The 22,442-nt window shown below is 45.6% G+C and overlaps 1 protein-coding gene across 2 annotated transcripts in view; it reads right to left on the bottom strand.

The window, feature by feature from the left end:
• Positions 1-22,442, bottom strand: part of FRMPD4 (FERM and PDZ domain containing 4) — a 1,397,101-nt gene that overhangs the window by 310,287 nt on the left and 1,064,372 nt on the right. For both annotated transcript variants that reach the window (XM_069204702.1, XM_069204703.1), the window contains exon 6: positions 8,599-8,703. In XM_069204702.1, coding sequence (XP_069060803.1) covers positions 8,599-8,703 — 105 coding nt within the window. The remainder of the gene's footprint in view (positions 1-8,598; positions 8,704-22,442) is intronic.

Below are 22,442 nucleotides of genomic sequence, written 5' to 3'. Positions count from 1 at the left end.
TTGACATGCAATCTGCGGGTTATGTTTGGCTTTAGTAGGATTTCATAGAGAGATAATTAAGAGGAAGAAAAACTGCATTGAAGATTCAAAAACTGGGAAAGTATGCAACCTACGCAAAGAATGAGCTCCAAGAAGACTGCAGGTGAAAAAAACAAACATCATATATCCGGGGCGGATCATCCATAGGAGAAATAGAGATGCTGCCCCCACTCCGTGCCAGCCAACGCAGAAAAAATATATAATTTTTTTGCAGTTTTAAGTGAATTTAATTATGACCCTGCCAGGGATTTCTTCACCACACCTGATGATGTACAATGCCCTGACCCAAGCATAATGATTGGCAGCCACCCTGCTGATCACAGTAATATGAAGTGCGCATGTCAGTCTGGACATTTTGTTTGCCATGGGCAAACCGACATGCTTACTTCACCTCTTTGCAGTAGGCAGTATGATGTGAGACAAGAGATAACAGACACAGCCTCCTGGTCTCTCTATATGAGCGCCGTGTATGCCTACTCCATCCAATCCTGATGCTGCTGCCATGCTGTTCAGTAATACAAAGAACATGAAAGCAGCATCAGGATTGGTTTAGTTGACGGGTGACATTAGTGTTCACCTCTGCAGGAGTCAGACAGTGGTGTGCATTAAGGCAGGCAAGCAGTGCTGGGGCATGAAGTTAAATGTAAGGCCTTTTTTCACTCATCGGAGTCTCCAAACAACTTTGGTGTGGCCCAGCCTGTAGGGAGTCACAAAGAAGAGCCATAAGTAGTGATGTTCAGCAGCAGATTGGTGAGTCCAGTAGCGGCCTCAACGAGATTGTGCTAGTGTGCATGCATGTCTCTGTAGCATATTCAGTCTATTTAATTACTTATAGAACAAAATATCACAAACGTTTTTGATAATTAAAGACATGTGCACCAGTGAAGTGCCACTACCTGAAGCACGCAGCCTGCTGCACCCATTAACTACCCGGGGTGGTGCACTAGATGATCCAGGGGCACAGTTTGGAATCTGGATCAAAACACTACACCCTGCATGCATCTTTAGCATATACCTACTCAGTCGCTAATGGGAAAATTATGTTTTCATTTTACTCCCCACCATTTTAGAGCTTCACTAGCTGCCACTGTCATACATCCCACTTTAAGCAGTAAAAATATTCAAGTGAACGTGATAAACTATAAAACTAATCCCACCAACCAACAACCATTGGATTAATCACAAACCTTGGGTTTCAGGAGCAGCCTGCTGCCTAGGATAAAGCTGTTCAATGCCATATCAGGAGTAGTGGAAGCTATATAAATGCAATTACAGTACAATATATTGCTTGAGGTATTGGAAGGCATATTTGCAAGTAATCTCCATTTTACAACATCTTCCATCATCCCACTCATGCAAACATATGTGTTTATAAATTCCATTTTCGGGGGTGGAGCCAAGATGGCGCTGAGGACGGGCGCGCCTTGATCAAGCTCCGTCCCGGCAAAATCCAATTAATAGATCTGCTTGCCTCCTAGCCTGGCTCCTGAAAGTGAGAGGAGGCGGGCCGAGGTGGAGGTGGTGGGAGTGGCCGGGCAGGGGCCCCTGATCCGTCCAGAGGTCGGCTGCCCAAGCTGGGACCCTGAGCGTGGGGCCAGACAAAGCACACCCGTTGAGGCCTGGGAGATGCTGGATGTGCCTCCTGGGCGGCAAGGCCTGAGTTTGTCTCTCTTCCCTTCTTTTTGCCCACCCCATTGCCAGAGGGGGGGGAGTAGAGGCCCCAGGTTGGTCCGTGTGCAGTGGGGCCTCCCCACCCCACCCCACCAGATGAAGTGTGCAGGGGGAGCTGGATGGCCCAGGGAAGGGCCGGGGGTGTCGGTGGTGCTGTCGAGTGGCAAGGGAGGCGTGGATACATCACGCTTACCTTCTGCTGCTCTGGGGAACTGGTTTCCCCCTCCCCAGCTGAGGTTGAAACAGCTGGGTGAAGACTGGTGCGAGGGGCTGGCATGCCACAGCTGCTTTGGGACCCATGATCTGGGGCTGGTCAGAAGAGGAGCAGCGGGCCAGAGGAGGCAACAAGTGGCAGGTGACTGACTCTGGCAACGGTCGTGCCTGGTGGGGGATTGGGGCGTACACCCGTCCTCTTTTTCTGGCCCTCACCTGCTGCCAAGAGAGACTGAGATATTGGAGGGTAGACCTGTCCAGCTCCTACACGCAAACCGCACAGAAACCCTATTGGTGGCAATTGAGACTGGGACAGCCAATGACCCCCTGAATTTGCTGGTAGGGTTGTGCCGCCAAGGAGTGGGTCACGGTACAGGTATCAGTGGATAAACCTCAGTGTTGTAAAAGGTGGTGGTGGGCCATAAGTATTTTGATAGTGAGAGATAAGGAACCCAAGTCACCTAGGCAGGGGCATATGGGCCACTTCACGAAGGTGGTGACCCCCCTGCCACTAACTATGGACTCCCCAGCGCTGCCAGACAACGCCGCCCTTTTGTCTGCAATTCAGTCCTCTAGGGAGGAACTGGAGGGAAGTGTGGGAGAAGTAAGCTCGGAGGTCTCCCTCCTGTGCAAAGAATCCAGAATGTGGCAGAAAGGGTCACCTCGGCGGAGACGTGAACATTGGACCTGGGGGATATGGTCCAGAATCTCCGTAAAGAAATGGTTGAGAATAGGGTTCTCACCAAGGATATTATGTGGCGGCTGGAAGATGCAGAAAACCGGGCCCGCAAGAACAATTTGAGATTCGTGGGTTTCCCGGAAGGAACCAAGGGGACCAATGCGGGACGGTTTTTGGAAGCATGGTTGAGACAAGTCTTGCCATTAGAGAAATTTTCAACTGATTTTGTGATTGAACGCGACCATCGGGCTTTAGGGGGTGCAATCCCCCAGAGAGCCTCCAAGGCCCATGATTGCCCGTTTCTTAAACTTCCAAGACAGAGATATGATTTTGGCAGAAGTTTGTAAGATGCGAGAGGTGCGGCATGAGAACTCAAAAATCCTAATTTTTCCCAATTACACCAGGGAGGTTCAGAGGCAGCGACACACATTTGACTCTGTAAAAGCTAAGCTCCTTAGCCTCCAATTGCAATACATGCTCCTTTTCCCAGCCAAACTAAAAGTCATGTTCCAAGGGAAAATGTTTTTCTTCCAATCCCCAGACGATGCCTGGGAGTGGCTGGAGGAGCGCCCTCAATTGTCCAGGAGACGTGGCCAGGAGACAGGCAGAAGGCTGGGGGACTCTCGGGCCACGGGATGGCCGGACTGGTTGCGCCCCAGGAGAAGGGGATGGAGACATCAGAGAGGAGATGGAGACACGCCATGGAGAGTGAGACGATCGACAAAGAGTGGAGCGGCATCATCCGACTCTGAGGATAGTCGGGCCACGGTTATCTGGAAGAGAGACAGAAGGGAAAGCTCGGCTCCGGGCATAGGGGTGACGGCCTGGGTACGGACACTGGGACGATATCTGCATCTCCTCATCCATTTGTGGCAGCCATTAATCGACTAGAAGCTGAGGAAATGGTTCTCGGGGCAGAGGGGGGGCATCCAGACTCTGGAGGCAGCGCAGTAACAAGGGGCCAAAGGAGAGTGAGATGACTGCGCTCGCACCATCCCGTGTAAGGACAAGGAGCAGAAGGTGGTGCTGGAATGGTCTCTAGACATTACGTAACTTTCCCTGTTCTGAGGGTTGAGTCAGGGAGTCTTCCTCTTGTGGAGGCGACCCATGAGTTGTAGTTGTGTGATGAAGAGGTGGGGTCGGCGGAGAGGGGCTACAGAACTCTCCACTCCTGGTGTGGTGTAGTATGGGGTCAATATACTCACAGGGCTCCATGCGAGATGGGGTGGAGGGAGGGGTGGAAGCTTGCCTTGCTGGGGGTTGTTTCTTGCCTGTTTATGTTAACTTTAGATAAACCACAGACACATATGCATGTTATGTCTCTTCTAACGAATTGCTGGCATCTAGATGTCCCACCCACACGCCCGGAAGTCAGGGACAGGAGGTTCTCCCCCTGCTTAACACAGTCCCCTTTGGAATACAATGACTCCCACAAGTGATATGGGCCCCCCCGGGTAAATCCTAGGGCCTTTTCTGTGCTATTGTGGAATGTGAATGGACTTGGGGACATGGCCAAACTAGGTCTGGTGTCTCAGTACATAAAGAGAATGCATCCAGATGTTGTTTTACAAGAGACACATCTTAAGGGCAACAGGTGTACATTTCTGGGAAGAGGGCCCTATGTTACATCGGCACATGCAGGCTACACCTGTGGCTTTAGGGGAGTGGCGATATTGACCTGTAAATCCCCCCACTTTCATATCACAAGACAGTGGACAGACCCAGCGGGTAGGTACATTGGGGTGCAGGGGCTTTGGGGTATCTAAAAAAAAGAAAGTATTGTTTGTAAGTGTTTATGCCCCACCCACACTTCAGGCTCCTGTGTTGGACAAGCTTGCAGAGATTCTATTGGCAGCAGACTCCACGACCCACGTGGCGGGAGCTGGATCGCTCAGGGATGTCTGGGGGAACAGGCCCACATACTTTATTGTATCGCTTTGTGGCAACACTAGGACTGTCTGATCTGTGGGGCCATGCCCATCATACCAATAGGAAATACTCCTACTTTTCTGGGGTCCATAAGGTCTTTTCTAGACTGAATTATATTTTCACCCCCGCGGGTGAAGTGGGGGTTGTCTGCCAGGTGGACTATTTGGGTAGATGAGGTAGAGAACCAGGATGGGGTTCAGAGTTCCTCGAATACAGAAATTGCGGGGCGTTTACCGATTATTATCATGCTTTGTACCAGGTCTGCCAGTTACAGGATTCACACCACATAAGGGAATACTTGCAAGGCATAGTGGTCCCAGTCTTAGATGCCGAGTCCCGGGTGACTTTAGAAGGGGATATCACCTTAGAAGAGGTTAAAACGTCCATGACAGGGCTGCGCTCAGGGAAAGCCCCAGGCACTAACGGGTTCCCAGAGGAGTATTTCAAGAGGCTGGGCGATCTTTTAGCCCCCTATCTTCTTGCCATGTTTCCTAGAGGTAAGAAGCCAGGGCACACTCCCCCCGGACCTGAGGAAAGCAAAAATAGTGGTTGACCTGGAGCATCCTGTGCATCCTATAGACCGATTTCACTCCTTAATGTAGAGGTGAAAGTGCTGGCCACAGTACTAGCGACGCACCTTCAGGGAGTTATCACCCCTTTAGTTCACAGGGACCAATCCGGCTTCATGCCGGAATGGTCTACGAGATATAATTTAAGGCGCACACATAACTGGATACATACAATCCTGCACCTCTCAGACCCACACATATTTTTGGCTCTAAATGCTGAAAAAGCATTTGATGCGGTGCAATGGCCCTTCCTAGATTGTACTTTGGGGAGATTTGGGGTGGGCCTGAGATACCGGGAATGGGTGCGGATGCTCTACTGTAATCTGGTGGTGGTGGTTAGGGTTAATGGGACCCTCTCATACAAGTTTCCTATTGCAAGAGGCACCAGACAGGGATGGCCCTTGTCCCTCTTGCTTTTTGCCCTCATCATAGAATCCCTAGCGTGTAGGATCTGTGTCCACCCCCTGCTGTATGGGTTCAGGTTGACAGGGGTGGGAAGGAAGGAGGAACACATCTCCTTAAATGCTGATGATATACTTCTCTTTGTGGTGAAACCCCTAGACTCTCTGCTGAGACTCCTTCAGATATTTGCAGAATATGGGAGTTATTCTGGGTACCAGATTAACTGGAAAAAATTGGTGTTGTACGCCACACAGGAGGACACGGTTTTCCACTCCCTTCCATGTCAACTAAAATATTCAAGTGAGGGATTCAAGTACCTTGGTATATTTATGACACACAAGGCAGACCTCTGTCATGCCTGTAATTTGGGGAGGGTGACTGGAATGTACCGACCTGATATGGAGCATTGGGGGGATCTCCACTTACTCTGATGGGTAGGGTGGCCATGTTTAAGATGATACCCCTACTGAAGTTACTGTGGCCCATATTTATACTTTTTGATGCAAAACTGCGCTAACGCAGTTTTGCGTCAAAAAAATTAGCGCCGGCTAACGCCATTCTGAAGCGCCATGCTATTGAATACCGTTAGCCGGCGTTAGCCGCCGACGCCGTCTGGTGTGCGTTAAAAAAAACGACGTACACCAGGCAGCGCCGGCGTAGGGGGATATGGGGCTTTGGCGTCAAGAAATGGGGCAAGTCAGGTTGAGGCAATTTTTTCGACTTAACCCGATTTGCGCCATTTTTTTTCACTCCCAACCCCCATAGAAATGACTCCTGTCTTAGCAAAGACAGGAGTCATGCCCCCTTGCCCAATGGCCATGCCCAGGGGACTTATGTCCCCTGGGCATGGTCATTGGGCATAGTGGCATGTAGGGGGGCACAAATCAGGCCCCCCTATGCCACCAAAAAAAAAAAAAAAAAAACACTTACCTGAACTTACCTTAATGTCCCTGGGATGGGTCCCTCCAGCCTTGGGTGTCCTCCTCGGGTGGGCAAGGATGACAGGGGGTGTCCCTGGGGGCATGGGAGGGCACCTCTGGGCTCCTTCAGAGCCCACAGGTCCCTTAACGCCTGCCTTTTGCAGGCGCAAAAAAACGGCGCAAAAGCGGCCATACATCATTTTTTTTGACCCGCCCACTCCCGGGCGTGAATTTTGCCCAGGAGTTTAAATCCGACGCACATGCCTCGGAGTCGATTTTTTAGACGGGAACGCCTACCTTGCATATAATTAACGCAAAGTAGGTGTCCACGCTAAAAAATGACGCTAACTCCATGGACTTTGGCGCTAGATGCGTCTAACGCCAAAGTATAAATATGGAGTTAGTTTTGCGTCGAAATTGCGTAAAAAAAAACGACGCAATTCCGGCGCAAACGGAGTATAAATATGCCCCTGTATGTCTTACAAAATACGTATTACTAGACCCCACCAGGGTTTTTCCCAGCCCTGGAGTGGGATGTACGGGCTTTTCTATGGGAGAAGAAGCACCTGCAAATTGCACTCAAAACCCTGCAACGTAATCAATATAGTGGGGGCCTGTCCCTGCCGGATGTGGAAGCATACTATTGGTTGGCGCTTCTGATCAATGTTAATGACTGGATGTATGCCCCTAGTGATCATCCTACCTTCAGGTTGTAGAGATTACAGTGGGAGGGTAGATCGTGTCTTCACTACTCATATGAAGGTGTGGGAGTGAGGTAGATCCTACCCCCAACACCGGAGGCTCTTGGAGCCTGGTCCAGGGTCATCATGGCGCTGGGATGGATGCGCAGACCCACCAGGATGACCCCCTGTGGGAGGTTTGCTGGCTGCCGGAAATTGGCAAATTGACTGGATTTGAGGTGTGGGATGGTATAGGAATCTCCAATCTAGGAGATGTGTTGGAAGGTGGGGCCTCATGGCCTTTGAATCACTACAAGCCACAATTAGGCTCAACAAGATGCAGTTGTTCTACTATGTTCTACTATGTTTGATTAAGGCATGCTTGGAGGGCCGAGGGCCTCCTGGGGATGGAAATATCGGAATATGCTCCATTGGAAGGTACACTATTGACACAGCAGTTAAACGTCAAAGCCGTCTCTATGGTGTACAGGACCATTAACAATAATATGCCAGATACCCTTTGTATACTACGCAGGTGGTGGGAGGCTCACTTAGGGGAAATGGAGGATTTAAACTGGGAAGCAGCGTTGATGTTCCCCCGAGAAATAGCCATCAGGTCCAAGCTGTGACTAATCCAGTTCAAGATCTGTCATAGGGTTTACTATGATAGACAGGGTTTGCATACTATGGGGCGGGCGCAACACCCGAATTGCATACGATGTCAGTGGCAGATTGGCACCTTTTTACATACCATCTGGGGCTGCCCTGTAATGCAGGAATACTGGGTGGAGATCGAGGGGGAACTGCAGGGGGTGGTCCCGCTTGACCCCAAATTTATCCTTCTTAGAGTTCCCAGTGATGTTGATGCGCCCAGGGCCAAACTCATATTCTGCAATCTTGGGATGGTGGTGGCTAAGACGTATATCACCCATCTGTGGGGAGCAGAGCTTGGTCCCACAGTAGACACATGGAGGTTAGGGATGGGTGGAGTCATGATGACAGAAAAGGTAACATACACAAACAGAGTCTGTCCGAGAAAGTTTGGGAGGGTGTGGGGTGCCAGGATGTAGTACCATTCACTATCTGTGTAGGGATGTGTGGACTGTGGATCCACTGGAGTTTGACAAGGACTGTAAACTATTGACAGGTGGTGGGACTGGGTCTCATATGATGGAGAATTGAGACCAAATATAGAACTGCTTAAGGATACGTCTGAGTGTCCGTAAGGGGCTTGGGGGAGAGGGAGAGGTTTCTTGTTGTTCCTTTTCTCTACCTTTGGTGCCAAGATACAGTATTGTTCTGTATACATTCTTTTGATCTGGTATGCACTGGTTGAAAATTCAGTAAGAGGAGTTATAAAAAAAAAACAATTTTCGTTCTTGCCTTGAAAGAGAACTGTGCTATCTGGAGACAGTAAAAGAAATCAATTCAAAACACGTTAGCCAACTTCTTTTAAGTACATCTTAGGGACAACGGTTTAATTTTTCAAGTCTCACCGAAATCTGGCCATTGATGATAACCTCCTCCGAAAAGCGGACTTTGACAGGGTTTGACTTCAACCTTGCTTTCTTCGCTGCACTGATAAATGCTGATTTGGGAGACTGCAGAGACATGGTACATAAAATGGTTAACAACTGCATATTATTGGACAACAACAAGAACAGAAGATTCATCTAGAAACCAGTATTGGCTTTGTCTGAGAAAGTAGCATTACTGTCCACAGTGGTAGAGGCAGAAACACAACACACTCTTTGAGCACACAAGAAAACAGCTACTATTAGATATTTAGATTGCTCAAATGATCAGATTATTCATGATCAAAATCTACACCTGTTCACAAAAGCAGAAGAAGGAAGCAGTGTATCTCTTTCTCATAAAATCTCAATGCCTACAGTCTATGCACTAACTCAGTAATTCCGAAAGTATATGAATACATGTTGCAACAGATGTTTCTCATATTTCAAAAATATCTAGTGTTTTCAATTTAAATCTACATTTGGTTAAAAATAATACGATGATAGCAACAATCAGTAGTGAAATAGATACAACTGTAATTTAATAATGGCATTGGCTTTTAGTGCAAAGTCTTTCAAGGTGCATTTTCAGTTGCTTAAACAGTATTACATTAATATCTGAGTTTATATAGTATTGTTTATTGATAGTTTGAAACATTGGATTCATCATAAAAAAAGATATAGAACGAGTTTTTAAAACATTAAAAACACAACAATTTACAAGATTACAACACCATAGAATAGGAATAAATATCATTAAAATGATCCAGTGAAAAAATTAATCAAGTGATTACAAATCTTATTAAGATGGGTTCAGTGCAAGAGTTCATCAAGTGGTTATCAGTGGTCTCTGTGGGACTTGCCTTTATACAGTAGCTAATAAGTTTTGTCTTAGTGACCATGCTACGTACAAAATGTTTGAGACCACCACCACCCCGATCGAGGAAATATCACTTTTACATATTCTGTAGGCCTCTCCTCTAACTAGTAAACTGTGGGATCTATACAGGGGTACTATCCATTTGCTTCTAGGTTTAGCATTCAGTGGGCAAAAGAACAGCAAATACTCATCGTTTTCTTATATATTTTACAATAAATATAATAGTCAGACCCTTGATTCGTCTGCCCTCAGTAGGTGGTAAAGGTTGCTACTGGAGGTGTCCCATACCTAAACTGGAGGTACACTGAACATGCATTTACCGGTTGGATAAAATCAAGGAACCCCTCCGCATTGCTAACAAATTTATAGAGTAAAAAGGCATTTGTTAGACTACCTGTAGAAGTCGGTGCTCCCTATGACTGATGGCTTTCTCTTGAACCCATTTTTTTACTTTAAGTGCGTCACCAGGCTGAATGGAGTGAGGCTCTTTCCAGAAATTTTCCAGGCCCTGCTCAATCCAGACACTTCTAATTGATCCTAACCTTTTGATTTTACCAGTCACATGGGCATTTATAACTTCCTGAAAGCCTTCCCTGAAACTGAACAATTCATGGATGCTCCAGATGCGGATCCAATACAGGAGGGGTCTTAGCGTTGTCAGCGTTGGTAATTCTTGGACACCAGGTGAAGTGGGATCAGTAGCATCCCCTTCCTCAAACCAACAAGGGCTCTGAAAAAGTTGTTTTCTGCTACGCTCATCGAGTTGCTGTGGCCCCATAGTTCCGCACCGTAGAGTGATGTCCTTTAGCTCGGGCCTTAAAGATTTCAGCTGCTAGAAGTACGGGGTCCAATAGTTTTTTTGACACATTTATATATGGTTCCAACTCTAAGCTTGACTACTATGTTTTTTTTATGATGTGTGTGTCCCAGGATCCAGTTTCGGCTAGCCTGATTCCTTAATAGTCAAATCCCTGACTCTTTCCAGCATTTCAGATCCCACTTTAACTACCCCTCTCACCCTGCCTCTCTTGGAGTAGGTCTTATACTTGGTTTTATACATATTGATTTCAAAGCTGAAATCACCACAAAACTGACTGAATCGTTCAAACAGATTTTGCAGGCCCCTCCTAGTCTTCAACAGTAAAAGAGCATTGTCTTCAAAAAGGAGCACCGGAATTGTTTCCCCAGCATTGGTAGAGGAACTGTTAACAATTCAAAAAGTAGGAAAAATAGTTATTTAGTAATAAGAGAAAGAGGGTTGGGGCAAAAACATAGCCTTGGTGTACACTTTGGTTTACCATGAAAGCGGCATGTTATTTCTCCATTTGTGCCGCACCTAACTTTGGCATAGTTCCCGTTTGAGGAGTAAGCAAATTAAATGAATCCCCATCCTGTGGACCATCTCCCACAACTTCCCTCTGGCACCTGGTCAAATGCGGCAAAAGGTTGATAAATGCCACAAAAAGTTCACCCTTGGCCAGGTCCACTATCTTCCACTCAACAAGGAGAAAATGTAAAACCTAGTCAATGGTGCTGGTCCTGTGCCTGAATCCTGGTTGCATCTCTGAGAGGATATAGTTTTCCTCACACCAATCCCACAAGTGAGCACCTGATTGCCAAAACTCTTTTGCAGATTATCTATTAGACTAATTGGCCTGTAGTTGTATGGGATAACGGAGTCCCCTTTTTAAAAAATTGATACAATCTCCACCCCCCTCCAAGATGTTGGGATTGCCCCTTCTGTTGAGATGGCATTTGAAACCACATTGATATGAGGTGCCCAAACTGCAAAATCTGCTTTAAAAACATCTGCATGGTTCTTGTCGAGGCTTGGCACTTTTCCAAGCTTAAACAAGGCCATGGCACGCTCAGGCTCCTCCAGAGAGAAAATTACTGGTGGTGAATTAGGAACCGTCTCATGGGAGTGGCCCTTAGACACAAGAGCTGTCTCAGTGGCATTGGATGAACAATAGAATTCCTCAAAGTGGTCAACCCATTTGCAAGGTAAAATTGGTGTTTATGAGGATTTACCTGATCTCCCATTGCCCACACTGACCAAGACCACAAATTTCTTGTGGTCGTTGGCTGTAGGAGCATCCAAGACATCAGACCAAATGCCATCTTCCTAGGTAACTTTGGCTTCCCTTAGAGTAGCCCAGTAAATAGCCTGCCTTTCCCTGATGACTTCTGTGAATCCCCACTTTTATATCTTTGAGCAGGTTAGCTTTTGGCTTTTTGCAGGGGCCGTTGGGCCACCTCATCGGGGCCATTTGTTTTAGACGCCCCCGGGTTCCTTAGTGAGTAGGTCCCTTAGTTTGGAAAATCCCATATTGTGCTCAGCTAAAATTAATTTATTATTCCCCCAGTTTGAATAAAAAATACCCACGTGAGTAGGGACTATTGAATATAGGGTATTGATTCCACTGGATGAGGAGCACACTATTTCCCATTTGACATTCCTCCTGTTGTTTGTGGCTACTGGATGATTTTGGGCACATTTGACAGCTGCCGGACATGGGAGGATCATTGATTCTTTCAATTTGTGTGATAGGGGATTATGGTCACTCTCCTCGCTTTCTACTACCACCATGTCCTCCAATTTGCTTCATAGGATGGGGAAGGATGTAATCAATTGTACTATAGTACAACCCTCATCTGAGTGTCAGTGCAAGTGTTTTATCAGAAGGGGATTGCCTATTGCAGGCCTGACTTCCATGCGTCAAGGTGAGCTCCACAGCCTTGCGTGCTGCTCTAGAAAGATTTTTCTCATAGGACGAGCAAGGTCTGGCACAGCCAGGTGGAGTTCTCTGACACTTAACGGATCAGGGCCAGTCCACTTGGTTCAAATGAGAGATTAAAATCCCCTGCCACGAGGACATAGTTCGCGTTTGAATAGACAAAAAATACTCCATCCAGCTACTGTAGGGTTTTCTATTTCTGTTTATGGCTACAGCTTATGTTATACATGTTAATTATCAAGCAAGGTTGGAAATATGGGCAGGAAAACAATTAATCCTTGGACATCAGGCAAACCACATGGAGAGTTGTCACAGACAGTAAAAAGTAGACTGGACCAGAGCTAATAGACCACCAGAGGGGCATCCGGCACTAGATTTGAAAGCTGGAATACTATAGCTTTTGTACTTGCCTCTATTCACTTGGCCTATTCCCCATGTCTCTTGGAATAAAAAGATGTAGTGCCCATCAATGAAGGTGCCCCAATCAGGGTAACATACTGTGCCCCTAAATCCTGCAATTTTCCAACTCAGTAGGGTTGTTTGCAGGGGTGGAGAGGTGGACTGACGAAAGGAGGTATCTCTGGCATCCATATTAGGGTACTCAAGTGTGAAGAGGGAATTTCTGTTGGGGCAGGGGATCCCGATTGCTAACAATTGCCCCAAGTATACGACTTTGATGACCTACTGATGGGGCCTGACAGCAAACCCACATCTGCCTTTCAAGTGATGGTATAAGGATGGTAAAAGGGAGATGTTGGATGTTTTTGATGCATACAGTTATTGAAGAGGTTGTGGGCAATGGTTGGGTGCTTAAAGATTACATTGATACAGTAACCCGAGAAAAGCTTAGGCAGAGACCCTACCCCGTCTACCCTTCTAACCATCAGTATGTGATGAACACCTGGTTAGGATAAAGCAGCATGAGTACAAACCAATGAAGAGTCTTGTGTTTTAGATGAGAAAAAGACTCAGCAGAGTCATTTGCTGAACAAAGCACATTCAACAGTCTGGTAACATACGGACAAGCATCGGGTGGCAAGTTCAGTGATGTAGGCTTATGCTCTAGTGCTTGACCCCTGCTTAGGCACAGTGCCCCTCCCACCCCTGTACCACCCCAAACAAACACCTTCAATTAGCCCCAAGGGGTGGCAATCCACTTCTTCTGGCTCATAAGTGTTCAGGCTATTTTTACTAGCAGATACACTAACTATGGGAGGTAACTGTGGTTTCACCAGAACACTCCTAGTAAACAAAGGCTGTAGGCTAGTAGCCTTGGTGGCAAGGGGCATAGTACAGGGATCAGCCACCTGAGCTTTGGAAGTTATTTGGACATTAGAGGGCATATTTAAGAACCCCTAGCGCCTCCTTGCACAACAACAGTGTCATTTTATTTTACGCAAATGAGGCCCAACGAGAGCAAATACACTGCACCATGTTTACAAAGTGGCACAATGCTTGTTTTGCACTACTTTGTAACCCCTTGCACCACATTATGCCTGAGCCAGGCATAATGTATGCAAGGGTGGCGTTCCAGTGCTTGGGATTGGCATACAAATGGTGCAAAGGAACCTATGAGATTCCTTTGCACCATTTTTATCAGCATTTTTTAATGCCTGCTAAGTTCAATCAAAAATTATGATGCTAGTCACCCTAACTACCACCATGGTGCACCGTATTTTAAATACAACTCCACCATGGTGACGTTAGTGGGGTATTAAGGGGCGCAGGAAATAAATCGGCCCCTAGGTTTCCAGAGGTCAAATTTAATAACTCCTAAATGCTACTAAATGGGCTCTAACGTGTCAAAGACAGCTAACATACCTTTGGCACACAGGGCCTATAGCCCCTCATGTGTCTTGGTCATTTCCGCCGCTTCGGGTGCACCCTTTGCCATGTATACTGGAGCACACAGCTTTTTGGATTTGGTGTTATTAGCTAACCGCTTCTTCTTGCCTGCAACATGTGTTTCACTTTCCTGGTCACTGCTGTAATAATGTTGTGTTTCATTATTCTCATAATCACAATTCATGCCTTTTTACATAGAAGACAGTTGCTTCAATAAAACATATTGAACCAGGATTCTGCTTCTGAGAGAATTATCTGTTCTATTATGACTTTCCTGTGGAGTCTGAGTGTCATACGATTTGCTGCCACAAATCACTTCTACCTTTGCTATTGGTGAGATGCTGCTAGCTAGCCGGAAGGATTAGTCTAACAGTTGTCACATGGTGTGGGATCAGACTCAGTCTCCCATACTCTATGATGCTGCCGCCAAAAATCCACCAGTCTTGTTACTACTACTATACAACACCCTTAGGTACCTCAGAGCACTGTGATGCAGTACAGGATGTAGCATCTGCACTTGGGTCCCTTCTGTTTGGTGGGGCTGAGGCCACGCAAATAATTGGGCAATCCCATGCTCAAAATAGAAGTTGGTGCTGGGGTGGACGAGGGAGTCCTAGCCACTGGTGCTTCTGGTGTCCTAAATTCACAGTATAGGGTGTGAGAGAGGGCTGGACGAAAGTGATAGTTAGCATTCAGACAACTCAATTTCCTTACTGATTACCCCCTCTGCTCTCTGCAGGAACCCATCAAGAGGGGAACTGGGTGGGCCTTAAGACCTTTCTCCTGCGCTTTCTTTTTCCACATAGTGTTCCAGGTTGCAGGTAGAAACAATTGCAGCAAGGAAATAATAGAAAGCTGTGGGTGATCTTAAGGTGCTTTATGGGTCTGCCGCAGGAAACTACAGTCTGCCCCTTGTCCATCACGAGGCGCCTGGAATTGTAGGACAGTGAGTCTCTAATGCTGCCACCAACGGGAAATTATCAGCCAGCTGAACCCGTGCCTTGGGTGATGTAAAGGCACTTTATAGTGCTGTGCGGGAAGCTGCAGGCCGAACCTCCTCCTCCATGAGGCTCCTGGAATTGTGGGACAGCAAGTCCTAAATGCTGCCACCAATGTTAAAAATCATCAGCTAGCTGAAATTGAGTTATAACTGGGTTATATAAGAAATTGTGTGAATTGAAATATCTCTAATGATCTGGTTCTGTTGTTTTTCAAACAAAATGTGTACAATCCAAAATATTTTGGGAATTAATAATGGCACTAGATTCATAGAGAAGATATTGCACAAAATACTCAAAGGGATACATTCTAGGGTTTCAGAAGTGCATGAATCAACAGATCTTGGTCCATAAGCAGTGATACTACAAGTCAGCATTATGGACCTGAATGATAAAGTTTTGGCTTGTAGGTTCAAAATAACCGATGGAAATGCAGGCATAGAGATATATTCTTCACATTGCTTTGTGCAACTTATAAAATTTACTTATGGCCTTATATTATTCATGATGTCATCCAATATTTATGAGCATTTTACTGATGTAAGTAAAAAATGATTCATACTAGATGGTTTAATGGAAAAAAAAAAACTTAAATGGTAAATGACCTGTGGTAAACTTGGACTATGAAGACCTAATAATAACTTTTATTGGTGACTCATTTATTCCTTGAGCCTCCATCCAGTGACGTAATGAAAGTTAAGGGGGCCCCCCTGCAAAGTACCTGTAGGTGGACCCCTTTCCCCCTGGGCCCAGTCAGGGTCCTGCCACCTGTGAACAGTGCAGAGTGGGCCCCCTGAAGCTCAGGGGCCTCCCACGCACAACGGGGGATGGAGACCTTTGCTACACCACTGATAAAGCCCTAACTAAATGTGATTCCTCAGATAGGAAGACACAGTGAGAAGAACATTGTTTACAAATCTTAGTATAAATGAACAAGGAGACATTCTACCCCTGAAGAAGGAATTATTATTATTATGAAATGTGCTGTGGTATTTTTTAAGCCACCTATGTAGCTTAACAACATTTTGCATAATCAGAAATCTCTTTGAAGGTACATTTATTTCATCAATGAACATTATTGAAATAAGCTTATTACAAAGGAATACAATTTGTAGGAAACATTGTTAGAATATCAACAAGTATGAACTTTATTTTATAATATTGTATTGTGCACAACAAGGATTTGTGGAAATTTAGGAAATGTTACATCAACCAATAAAACACATATTTAAATTTGTCCTCATATGTTGTACCTATTAAGCTAAAATGATACAAAATGAGATTTCAAAGACTTTATAATCTTAGAATAAATCTACATGTTATTTACTTAACACCTTACACCTTATTGATGTTTCTGTGCTGGGGGGTTCGACACATACCTTCTTTACGATGATGGTTCCAGTTTTAACAAATATGGGAAAAGAGACACTAGGGAACACTACAGATAGTGCTACAGCTAGCAATACTACTACTACTTGTTTAAAATGGTCTTCCTGGTTGGCAAGGGTAGGCACCTAAGCCAGGCAGGAATCCCCATTGTAGTCAAGGCAAGGGAGCTACACACACAAGATAACCCCAACTCACCCCTTTGGTTGTTTGGCACAAGCAGGCAGGCTTATTTCAGAGACATTGTGTAAAGCTTTTCCACAACACACACAACCCACTGACACAATATATACACCACAGAAGAGTCTTCACAATACGCTAAATGAAAATAAACTGTATTGCATAAAAACACCATAGACCATAATATCCTAATCGTTAGTACTGTACCAAACAGACACTTGTCAGACCATCATCATGAGTGCAAACACATATAAACAGTTCCATATTGCACATATCCCCATAACACTCCCTCCCCCTGCATAAAAAGTAGACCCTGAGAACAAGTACGTCACCCCAACATGGCAGGCACAATATATATCATTACAACAGGTCATAAAACTTCAGGGTAAACACTGAGGGCAAAACATGTCCTGGTACTGGGAGAAATCCTAGAGGTAATCACCCCACAGCACCTTCTTGAAACTTCATTGCGTCTGTGCTTCTTTTACATCTACTACGGGAAAGGGAGCACACTGGCACTCTTCTCCTAGAAAATAAGTTTTTTTCCAAGAATAACACTAACAAGATCTGGGACCCTCATCGAGGGTCCACACCTTGTCCTGCTATTTACACAAGTAATGCCCCAAAGAGATGCCACTACTATTAGGTGGAGACACACACTACGACGATCTGCGGGACAACCTTGCGGGGTGTCTCGCCTGAAGGGAATCAACGGCGCTACCCGCGAATGCACGAGTGAGACAGCCTCTCACCATCTGACACTGCCCTGATGCTGCAGCGGGTCCATGGTCTCTTCAGAGACCTCTCTGGGTCCCCCTCTCCTGGCAGGAAGAATGTGAGTCAGCCACCCATGTCTTTGTGGGGCAGCTGCCAGCATTAGGACTCCTCTGCCCAAGCCTTGCAGTGCAGGCAGGAAGAGATGTCACTCTTTCCTTCTCCTGAGGCTAGAGCAGTGCTGCACTGCTCAACCAAAGCAGACCACATGTCCTCTTGACTCCTGGGCCCGCTGGTGAATGGCCTTCAGAGCAGGGCACCAAAGAGCGCGTACCTCATCCACGCACGCCTGGGACTCTCGGCAGCTCCACTGGGCTTTTCTCATCCCCACAATCCTCCTGGAAGGGAGGACAGCAGCCAAACCAAGAGTCCCCAACCACAGGGTACAGGAGCACTCTCCTGATGCTCCTAAACAATCAAGAACAGTGCTCCCCTTGCGCTGAAGTAATAAAATATGAATCGCTCTTCACGCGCTGAAGTGATCCAACAGGGGGAAAGGGGCCATACCACCCAGCACCCCAGGCGACAACTGTGAGACACAGGCAGGGGGAATGTGGCTGGCTAGCACACCACGATCTTTGCCAGAAATGGAATTTCTCCTGGAGGATCAGTAGGCCACATGCCAGCACAGCACAAGTCAGTCCAGTGGCTTCTCCTTGCAGTATAACACCTCCCTCCTCCAGCAGCATCTGGTTCCAAGTCCAGGCAGAGTCTAAAAACATGGGTAACAACCCTGCTACTTCTACTCATTTTGTCTTTGATCTCAGATCTTCAAAGGATCTTTAGAAGTGCACAACACACCCCTTCAACACCAGCCCTGGCTCCAGACATCAGTAGGTGGTAAACAAGTCCTTTGTGTGAGGGAAGGATTCAGCCTATAAAAATGTAAGTGTGCCCCGCCTCTCCCTCTCCCAGCCAGGAAGATCATTCAGTATGCAGATGTAATCCTGTTACACCTGTATTCCCCCCCAATGTAATGGCTTTCTGGAAAGTAAGCACAAAGCCCAGCTGTCAGTCTACCCCAGACATGGATTTGAGTCAGGCTGTAAAGTACAAGAGTCATAAGCACAGAGAAATGCTCACTTTCTAAAAGTGGCATTTCTACAATGGTAACAAAAAATCCACCTACACAAATAAGCAGAATTTCTTACTACTATTCAAACCATACCAAACATGCCCACGCGGCTCCTCATAGATAACAAAATACCACTTATGCATATGCAAGGACATTTCCAATGCAAACGTATGAGAGGGAAAGCACTCACAGCAGCGAGAAACCAAATAGGCTGTTTGTCACTAGCAGGACATGTCGCACAATGAAGGCACATGTCCTACCTCTTACCTACACAGCACCCTGACAATAAGGCTACCTGCGGCCTACCTTAGGGGTGACCTATATGTAGTAAAAGGTGAGTTCCACAACTGGCAAGTACATTTAGATGCCAAGCCACTGTGGCAGTAAACTGCGCACACAGGCCCTCTGGTAGGGGGCCTGAGACAGGATTGAAAGGCTACTTCTGTGGGTGGTGCAAGCTGCTCTGCAGGCCCACTAGTAACATATAATTTACAGGCCTTGGGTATAAGGGATACCACTGTGCAAGGGGCTTACAGGTAAATTAAATGTGTCAATCAGGTGCAAGCCCATCATACCAAGTTTAGAAGGCAGAACACATGCCTTTTAGCACTGATCAGCAGTGATAAAGTGCCCAGAGCCCCAGAGCCTACAAAAAGAGCTCAGAAAAAAAGGAGGAGGACAGCAAAGATCTTGGGGATGACCCTGCAAAAAGGGCCAGGTCCAACACTACTATTGATAACATTACCACTATAAGTACTTCCTCTAATGCTAGCACTTCTACTTTTACCACGACAGCTGCCACAATTACTACTACTACTACTACTATTAACGTTATACCTCTGATACAACTACTACTATTACTACTGCTGCTGCTGCACCAACTTAATCAGAGTTTATGTCCCTGGGCTTTGGCTCATGCCTGTTTAAGAATGAGTGGTCCAGTTCAGTTAGACTAGATAATTTGCCCATTGTTCTCTTAAGGGAAGGTAATCCCAGGCTAGTGAGATCTACAGCACCCCTTTACACACCCCTAACCCAAACCACTACAGATTAATTTCCAGTGGCTGATGTGTAGCAGTTTGTAAGGAAAGTGGTACAGATGTAAGGCAAGACGTTGCATCTACTACACTTATTTTATTAGCAATGCATTTGGGTCCTAGTCCATTATTTAGTTTGCTGTCCCATTGAGGGACAGTGATTGCTTTTAGAAAAAGTTGATATCCATTGAATGCAAATGCAGAGATGGAGGTCTGTTGTCTCTCATAGGCCTCCATCCCGGTTCACAAGCATTCGTGGGGTTGCAAAATGCATGGCGCTACATATATTTTAACGAGGTAGGAGGTTTAGCTATCTTCTACAAACAGACATTTTGTGATACGACTGATTAGTAAAAAAACACCGACTGGTTTGCGTGTTGAGCTTTGTGCATTGGGCCCATATTCCCTAGTAGAAATTATTGACATTAACACAAGAAATATATTTGACTTCCTCTACTATACATCAATTCAGTATAGTGGAAGCACAGATTATCAGACCATTCAATGGTGTATGTATCTGAAGCCCTAAATGTGTGAATTTGTTAAATATCCTGTTACACCTCTATTCCCCCCCCCCATGTAATGGCTTTCTGGAAAGTAAGCACAAAGCCCAGCTGTCAGTCTACCCCAGACATGGATTTGAGTGAGGCTGTAAAGTACAAGAGGGATAAGCACAGAGAAATGCTCACTTTCTAAAAGTGGCATTTCTACAATGGTAATAAAAAATCTACCTACACCAATAAGCAGAATTTCTTACTACTATTCAAACCATACCAAACATGCCCACGCTGCTCCTCATAGATCACACAATACCACTTATACATATGCAAGGACATTTCCAATGCAAACGTATGAGAGGGAAAGCACTCACAGCAGCGAGAAACCAAATAGGCTATTTGTCACTAGCAGGACATGTCACACAATGAAGGCACATATCCTACCTCTTACCTACACAGCACCCTGACCATAAGGCTACCTGGGGCCTACCTTAGGGGTGACCTATATGTAGTAAAAGGTGAGTTCCACATCTGTCAAGCACATTTAGATGCCAAGCCTCTGTGGCAGTAAACTGCGCACACAGGCCCTCTGGTAGGGGGCCTGAGACAGGATTGAAAGGCTACTTCTATGGGTGGTGCAAGCTGCTCTGCAGGCCCTCTAGTAACATATAATTTACAGGCCTTGGGTATAAGGGATACCACTGTGCAAGGGACTTACAGGTAAATTAAATGAGTCAATCAGGTGCAAGCCCATCATACCAAGTTTAGAAGGCAGAACACATGCCTTTTAGCACTGATCAGCAGTGATAAAGTGCCCAGAGTCCCAGAGCCTACAGAAGAGCTCAGAAAAAAAGGAGGAGGACAGCAAACATCTTGGGGATGACCCTGCAAAAAGGGCCAGGTCCAACACTACTATTGATAACATTACCACTATTAGTACTTCCTCTAATGCTAGCACTTCTACTTTTACCATGACAGCTGCCACAATTACTACTACTACTACTATGTACGTTATACCTCTGCTACAACTACTACTATTACTACTGCTGCTACAACTTAATCAGAGTTTATGTCCCTGGGATTTGGATGATGCCTGTTGAAGAATGAGTGGTCCAGTTCAGTTAGACTAGATCATTTGCCCATTGTTCTCTTAAGGGAAGGTGATCCCAGGTTAGTGAGATCTACAGCACCCCTTTACACACCCCTAACCCAAACCACTACAGATTAATTTCCAGTGGCTAATGTGTAGCAGTTTGTAATGAAAGTGGTACAGATGTAAGGCAAGACCTTGCATCTACTACACTTATTTTATTAGCAATGCATTTGGGTCCTTATCCATTATTTATTTTGCTGTCCCATTGAGGGACAATGATTGCTTTTAGAAAAAGTTGATATGCATTGAATGCAAATGCAGAGATGGAGGTCTGTTGTCTCTCATAGGCCTCCATCCCGGTTCACAAGCATTCATGGGGTTGCAAAATGCATGGCGCTACATATATTTTAACAAGGTAGGAGGTTTAGCTATCTTCTACAAACAGACATTTTGTGATACGACTGATTAGTAAAAAAACACCAACTGGTTTGCGTGTTGAGCTTTGTACATTGGGCCCATATTCACTAGTAGAAATTATTGACATTAACACAAGAAATATGTTTGACTTCCTCTAGTATACATCAATTCAGTATAGTGGAAGCACAGATTATCAGACCATTCGATGGTGTATGTATCTGAAGCCCTAAATGTGTGAATTTGTTAAATTAGTTCGTAAGGACTTGTACTTGTTTAGCAGAAACCTAGCTAGAGAGCAGAGAAAGCTGTAGACAGTGAAGTAGCGTAGACGCCATCCTTTACACACCATCACTGTGTAAATTATGTAATTACAATTGACACAATATATACTATGTGCCTTAATGTTATCAATGTAAATGGATGTTAAAACATATTAATGAAATGTAATCACTGAAAAACTGAAGCTTTATAATCGTTTACACTGATAATCATTTAAAATGCTTACGTCTTCATTATCAACGTTTATATTTACTCTTTAAGTTGCATTTATTGAAGTAAAGGGTATTCCTCTTCACGTTTTACATTTAGTTTGAACAGTTAACATGTACCTGCATAACCATGTACTCAAAAGTGTGAAGCTTCATGCTAAACATTTAGGCCCTCATTACAACCCTGGTGGTCGGTGTTAAAGCGGCAGTAATACAGCCAACAGGCCGGCGGTAAAAAAAATGGGATTTGGACCGTGGCGGTTACCACCATCCAAAACTGCCACTTTAACACACTGACGCCAGGGTGGTAACGGCCGCTGGGCTGGAGCTTCGGTCTCCAGCCCGGCGACCGCCACAATCCCACTCTCAGGATTACGTCCCGGCCTACCGCCATGGTTTTCGTGCCAAACTTACCGCC

The sequence above is a fragment of the Pleurodeles waltl genome, chromosome 8 (genome assembly GCF_031143425.1).
Source record: "Pleurodeles waltl isolate 20211129_DDA chromosome 8, aPleWal1.hap1.20221129, whole genome shotgun sequence".
In the NCBI taxonomy this organism is placed as follows: domain Eukaryota; kingdom Metazoa; phylum Chordata; class Amphibia; order Caudata; family Salamandridae; genus Pleurodeles; species Pleurodeles waltl.
This window is presented reverse-complemented; position numbering and strand designations above follow the sequence as displayed.